The sequence below is a fragment of the Octodon degus genome, unplaced genomic scaffold (genome assembly GCF_000260255.1).
Source record: "Octodon degus isolate 3935 unplaced genomic scaffold, OctDeg1.0 scaffold00197, whole genome shotgun sequence".
Classification (NCBI taxonomy): Eukaryota; Metazoa; Chordata; class Mammalia; order Rodentia; family Octodontidae; genus Octodon; species Octodon degus.
This window is the reverse complement of record NW_004524773.1, coordinates 2,234,079-2,240,753: the sequence shown is the minus strand read 5'-3', so window position 1 is coordinate 2,240,753 and position 6,675 is coordinate 2,234,079. Positions and strand designations below refer to the sequence as shown.

The 6,675-nt window shown below is 54.6% G+C and overlaps 1 protein-coding gene across 2 annotated transcripts in view; it reads left to right on the top strand.

The window, feature by feature from the left end:
* Clptm1 (CLPTM1, transmembrane protein) overlaps positions 1-3,161 on the top strand; it is a 28,684-nt gene extending 25,523 nt beyond the window's left edge. For both annotated transcript variants that reach the window (XM_004644319.2, XM_023704504.1), the window contains 5 exons: positions 998-1,188; positions 1,448-1,543; positions 1,768-1,903; positions 2,223-2,390; positions 2,500-3,161. In XM_004644319.2, coding sequence (XP_004644376.1) covers positions 998-1,188; positions 1,448-1,543; positions 1,768-1,903; positions 2,223-2,390; positions 2,500-2,735 — 827 coding nt within the window. In that variant the 3' untranslated portion in view covers positions 2,736-3,161. The remainder of the gene's footprint in view (positions 1-997; positions 1,189-1,447; positions 1,544-1,767; positions 1,904-2,222; positions 2,391-2,499) is intronic.
* The last annotated feature ends 3,514 nt before the right edge of the window (positions 3,162-6,675 follow it).

Genomic DNA, 6,675 nt, shown 5'->3' with positions numbered 1-6,675 from the left:
TAATCCCAGCACTCGGCAGGCAGAGGCAGGAGGATTGTTGTAAGTTTGAGATCATCCTGGGCTAAAGTGAGCTCAAGTCCAGTCTGAACTGCGTAAGGAGACTGTCTCAAAAAGACTGAAAGAGGGGGACCATTGTGATGGTGACACTGCCGTGACAGAGCCACCTTGTAGCTGTCCCTGCAGCGGCCTTGGCAGTCTGTGAGCTGGTTGCCTAGCTATGCTGGGGCAGGCACCAATTACCTGGACCCTTCTGCAAGTCCTGGACTAGATCTACATCACCCTGGCTGCTTTCTGTCCTGATGAGATATGAGGTGCAATGGTTTACTCACTCCTGGTCAGAGCAGAAGGTGTGGGCCTTGCTCCCACCCGAACCCCAGGTGCAGACTGTCCTTCTGTGTCAGGAGTCGTAGATCTGTGTGACAGGCAGGTGGACCTGGTGAGTTTACCCCGGGGTTGGGCAGGTGAGCCAGGACTGCTAGCCGGACTGGCACCCCCTCTAACCCAAGCCTTGTAGGTCAGGTCTCTCCCCTGTGGCTGCAGTTGGCAGATGCTCAGGCTGGCCAGGCTGGGAGAAGTCCAGGCCCCCAGGGCTGTCTGGGTAGAGACAGGGTCCTGTGCTTATCTATACCCTAAGGGTGTCCACAGGTCTGTTCCTACATGGTGATGGGAAAGGGGACTGGAGGAGGTGGCTGAAAATGTGCCCCAGAGCTTCCCATGGAGTGAAGGGGTAGGACGTGCCTCGATGTGGCATAGACCTGGTTTCTGGCCAGGTTCTTTCATGCCAGGCTGTGCCGCCTCAGGGAGGCGGCTTCCTGATCAGCTCTCGTTGCCCTGGGGCACTGGCTACTCTTGTGCTACCTGGGATCACAGAGGTCCTGCCTTTTGAGTGCTTGGGTGGGTACCCACAAATGAGAGAGCCTTGGAGGGAAGGGAGAGAGGAGCAGTCACCGGTACCCCATGGGTAGCTCCTCAGTCTGCAGGTCTCTGTTCTGTGCAGATATCCAGTTCTGGAATAGTCGGCAGTCCCTGGAGGGGCTCTCTGTGCGCTCTGTCTTCTTCGGTGTGTTCCAATCTTTTGTGGTTCTGCTCTACATCCTGGACAATGAGACCAACTTTGTGGTTCAGGTCAGCGTCTTCATTGGGGTCCTTATTGACCTCTGGAAGATTACCAAGGTCATGGATGTCCGGGTAAGTTTGGTCACCATGGTGTTGGGTGGTGGAGAGGTGAGCAGGGCGGTGGTGTGGCCCAGGCTGACCCTGGAGCTGGTCCCTGGGGGTTTCCCGATGCCTGCCCTCACTCCCAGGCCTAGGGGATTTTCACACCAGGGGATTTTTTGGGTCACACGTAGGACAGGGGAACTGGGAACAGTGGGGAAGGGCAGCAGCCGATTCTGGCATGGGGGGAAGGCAGTACACAGCTGACCACAGCCTTCTCCTTTGGGCGCAGCTGGACCGGGAGCACAGGGTGGCAGGAATCTTCCCCTGTCCGACATTCAAAGACAAGTCCACATATATCGAGTCCTCCACCAAAGTATATGATGACGTGAGTGTTCCAACAGCCTGGGGGGGGGGTGGTCTCTAAGCACCTACCTGCTCCTGAGGGGAGGAGCCTGACTGTTGTAGGGCCCCTTGCTTCCTGGCCAGGTCCAGAGTTCTCAGAGCCATCTGGAAATTCCCTTGGCTCAGCCTGCCTGACCAGGTGGGTGGGGTAGGGTGCAGGGGTGACAGGTGGGCTTGGAGCCAGTCCCAGCCCTCTGTGACCCTCAGATGGCTTTCCGGTACCTGTCGTGGATCCTCTTCCCGCTCCTGGGCTGCTATGCCGTCTACAGCCTCCTGTACTTGGAGCACAAGGGCTGGTACTCGTGGGTGCTCAGCATGCTCTACGGCTTTCTGCTGACCTTCGGTGAGTCTCTCGCGATGCAGATGACGTCAGCTAGGGGCAGGCAGAGCTCCTGGAAGGACTTGAACAGCATGATTCCAGTTTTGTCCCCAGAGGAGCATTTTGTCTCATGAGTAACCCAGATAGCAAACAACAGCCAGGCTTCAGGGCAAGGGATGAGTCCGTGAAGGGCAGGCTGGGGTACATGCAAGAAGGGGTAGGGGAGACCATGTTCAAACTGAGGCCAGGGAGGTCCTTGAGGAGGGACCCATACAAAGATCTGATTGGCAGGACAAATGCTAGTGCCCCTATACTCAGTGTTTTTGCCCTCACCACCATGCAGGCTTCATCACCATGACCCCCCAGCTATTCATCAACTATAAGCTCAAGTCTGTGGCCCACCTGCCATGGCGCATGCTCACTTACAAGGCCCTCAACACTTTCATCGATGACCTGTTTGCCTTTGTCATCAAGATGCCTGTCATGTACCGGATCGGATGCCTGCGGGATGGTGAGTTCCCATTTGCAGTTGGGTGGGCAGGGGTGGGGCTTGGGCCCATGGCCATCTCCACATCAGGCCAAGGCCCGGCACCCCTCCCTCACCACACTTGTCCCCACAGACGTGGTATTCTTCATCTACCTCTATCAACGGTGGATCTACCGCGTCGACCCCACCCGTGTGAACGAGTTTGGCATGAGTGGAGAGGACGTCACAGCAGCTGTCCCTGTGCCCCAGGCCTCCACGACAGCGGGGGCCCTCACATCTGCACCTGCCACCTCAGCCAGCGAGGAGGCTACCACATCTGAGCCCCAGGAAGCCCCTCCAAAGCCAGCAGAGGACAAGAAAAAGGATTAACCACCATGGTCCTCCTTGTCCACACTGGCTCCTGGTGACCACACCCTGCCACTCCGGCCCCCTTGCCTCCCTTCCCTGTGGCCCTTTCCTTGGACAGATTGGGCCAGGTGGTAGGAGGTCCCCTCGAGCCAGGGCCCAGCGTGTGATGTGGGGGCCAAGGCAGGCCAGGCTCGCTGTTCGTGGAGGTGCCATCTGTCCTTCTGTCCCTGTGTGTTTCCAGCCATCTTGCCCTGCCCCCCAGCACCACTGGGAATCATGGTGACGCTGACTTGGCGCTGGGAGGGACTGGGCTGGGGAGGGGCCAGGGCCGCAGTGGGATGCCTGCGGTCATCTGTCATCTTGTCCCTTGTCCCCGACCCCCTCCTCCCAGGCCACCACCCTTAACACAGTCTGGATTTAATAAATTCATATGGGTGTTTAACTTAAACTCTACAATTGCCCATCCTCGCCTTCCTCAATCACATGCTGCAGCTCTGAGGTTGGTGAGCTGGCTCTGCTGCAGGGTCAAGGCATGGGAGGGTGGCAACAGTGACTTGCAGTTAGAGCCAGCTGTGTTTGTCACTCCTCTCCTGCTTGCTTTCAAGGGCCCCCTAAAGCTGTCCCCATTCCATAGATGCCAAGGTGCCCAGAGACTCCCATGTGCTCCATGCCACCAGCAGGCCCAGGAGTGTTCCTCGCACAGGCCCAACTCATGAATACAGTGGCTGCCACCAGAGGATTATGTTCCTCTCCCTCGTCCTCTTAGTAGTGGCACCTGAATGGGTGCCCTTCTTCAGCATGTGGGGATAGGCAAACAGCAAAGATGCTGTAGTGCCCCAAAGGCATAGGGGATCATTGGCACCGAGGACCCACCAGGTTGTCAGCAGGGGGCACTTGTGCCTTCCTAGCCCCTCCCTGGGAGCAGGGATTTATGTACCCACTGTGCAAAACCTACAGGCCAGGGACCCTCACTTCCAGATTTATCTTTGGGGTGGCCTCAGTCCTGTAGATGCACTGCTCTGTCAGGTTCCCTGTGCCACCCTCTGCAGAGCCAGGCATGGAATCAGAAGCCCCTGGGAGATGTGCTTACTGAGCAGCTCCAGGTGCTGGTCTCGTCCCCTTCCCTGCTCTGCATCATTTCATGGCTCCCCAGTGCCCTTGGAGAAGCCTGGAGCTGTGCAGCATGGCTTCTGCGCAGGGCCCTTAGGACGCAAGGTGGGGTGCACAGGCAGGCTGTGGAAGGGTGTGGGCTCTCAAGCCACTCCAGTCCACTGGCCCTGTTGCCCCTGGCTCTTACTCTAGCCCCACCCCCGTGCTGCTGGCAAGGCCCATTATAGTCCCTTGGGAGGCTTTACTTTTTGTCTGCCACCTGAGACCAGCTAGGACAGGCTCCCCAGCTCTATGGTCCTGCCCAACCGTGTCCCATGCTATCCAGCAGCTAGAAAACACTGGGTTTTTTTGGTTTTTTGTTTTTGTTTTTTGTGCAATACTGAGGATTGAACTCGGGTTTTTGCACTGAGTAACAACCCACAATCCAGCCCTTTATTTTTAAATATGGTTTCCTTAAGTTGCTTCGATGTCCTCACACCTTTGATTCTCATGTTTCAGCTTTCCTGAGTGCAGGGATTACAGGTGTGTACTGCCATCTATTTAGGACAATTTCTAAAGTACAAAGCTATAAACCATGGTGGTGCATGCCTTTAATCCCAATTTGGGAGGCTGAAGCAGGAGGATCTTCTTGAGTTTGAAGCCAGTCTAGGTTACTTAGTTCAAGGCCAGACTGAACTGCATGACAAAACCCTGTGTTGAAAAACAAAACAGTTCCAGGCCAGCAACTTAGTGAAAACTTTTTTTTTTTTTTTGGCGGAACTGGGGAGTGAACTCACACTTGTGCTTGCCAGGGAAGCGCTTATACCACTGATCCCTCTCCCCAGCCCAGAAACTTTGTCTCAAAATTTAGAATAAAAGATGCTGAGGATGTAGCTCAGTAGTAGAGTGCTCACTTACCATGCACAGTACATTAACTTCTAGGGTGGTGAGATAGCTCAGCAGTCTTAAGTGCCTGCCTGGCAAGCACAAGGACCCAGGTTTGGTTCCCATACTGCGTGCCATCCCAGCCCCAGAACCCTGGGCACACCTGGCCAGCCACCAAAACCAAGCATGGTAGCACATGCAGTCCAAGCTGCATAGTGAGACCCTGTACCAAGTGAAGAGGGGGGAAAAATGCCTTGGGGTTCTGTCGCCAGCATCCTTTCCCTAAAAGACCCTCCAAAAACCTGATACTTGTCCCTACTCAGATCCTTCTGCAGCTTCCCATCCTCCTTGGGAGGCGTGTAGGCTCCCAGAGCTTGAGCACTTTTCCCTGCTCCTGCCGTAGCCCCTTCATGTTAGCTGGCCATTGGCTGGCCATATGCCCCCCAGGCTCATGCCCGGACCACGGCTCCTTCATTCCCCTGCCCCAGGCATCCTCCAGGTGGCCATGCAATGACTCCTCCAGGGTGTCCACCCTGACCTCCATGATCTCTGGGCTCTAGGGAACAGTCCTGCCCATCCTGGGTTGTCACTGTAGGGACAGGTCAGTCTTCCACTGATCCCAAAGCTGTGACAACACAACCAGTGCTACCTTGGTGACTGTGTGTCCCCAGCTCTTCTGAAGCATGTATAAGCAATGCTGACATTCATGGACTCCCAGACCTGTTGAGAAATTCTGACAGCCATGAGAGGTGGTGACAGCAAATGTTCCCTGAGCAAAGCCCTGTGCTGCAGCTTCTGTGTACACAGCTGGGGCCAAGACAGGCCCAGACTGGCCCTGGTGGAAGTACAGTCCAGCACAAGTCAGGAGGATATCTGACTCTGACATGTCCTTTCAGTTATTCACTCAACAAACTATTTGTGGTACTAGGGGTGGATCCCAGGGCCCTGTGCCTGGCTACAAGTGCTCCACTACTTTAGCTGTGTCCCCAGCCCAACTGGCAGGAGACTGACATTGGAAGCACCCTGGGGCAATCAGGTGGACTAGTCACTCTTGATCATGAGCTGAACTCCAGTCTAAGCACGGCCGGCAGTCTGCTTTATCCATTGAACTTCCTACTTCTCAGTGCTCCTGGCACCTTGCTGGCCATCGCTCTGGCCTTCCCTCCATTCTTTCTGCAGCATTCACTACCCAGGGCTTCTGGTTGTTCCTTAAACACGCCATGTGTTCCTACCTCAGGGCCTTTGCACCCACCATGCCTTGAACTCGTGTCCCAGATACCCACATAGACTCAATTTTTTATTTTTGAGACAGGGTCTCTCTGCAGTTCAGGCTGGCCTTGAGCTCACTTTGTAACCCAGACTGGTCTCAAATTCCCAATTATTCTCCTGCTTCAGCCTCTTGAGCGCTGGGATTACAAGCATGCATTACCATGTCCAGTCCCCTAATTTTTATTTATTTTGTATTTTTAGGAAAGGGTCTACAGGGTGTTCAGGGTCTCACTACTAGATCGGACTCATAGTAAACTGCCTGTTTACAGCCTTCCAGCACTTGGGAGGATAGAATCCCCGGCCCCTGTGCCTGCTGGCAGGTGCTTTAATCCACTGAGCTATTTGGCTGGCCCTCATTTTTATTTTATTTTATTTTTTACAGAACTGGGGATTGAACTCAGGCCCTTGTGCTTGCCAGGGAAACGCTTATTCTACTGAACCATCTCCCCAGCCCCTAGATTTTTTTTCCCTCATTTTTGATCTAACTCAAATGTCCTTTCTTCAGATCCTCCTCAAACTCTCCAAACTCAATGATTCCTGCTTTATTCTTCTATAATTTCTTTGCTACTGGGGCTGGTGAGATGGCTCAGTGGTCTAAAGCGCCTACTTAGAACAAGCTTAGCTATGCGGTTCAATCCCCAGCACCAAATGCCAGCCAGCCCCGCCCTCTGGTGGACTGAGCTGGCCACACACACACACACACACACACACACACACA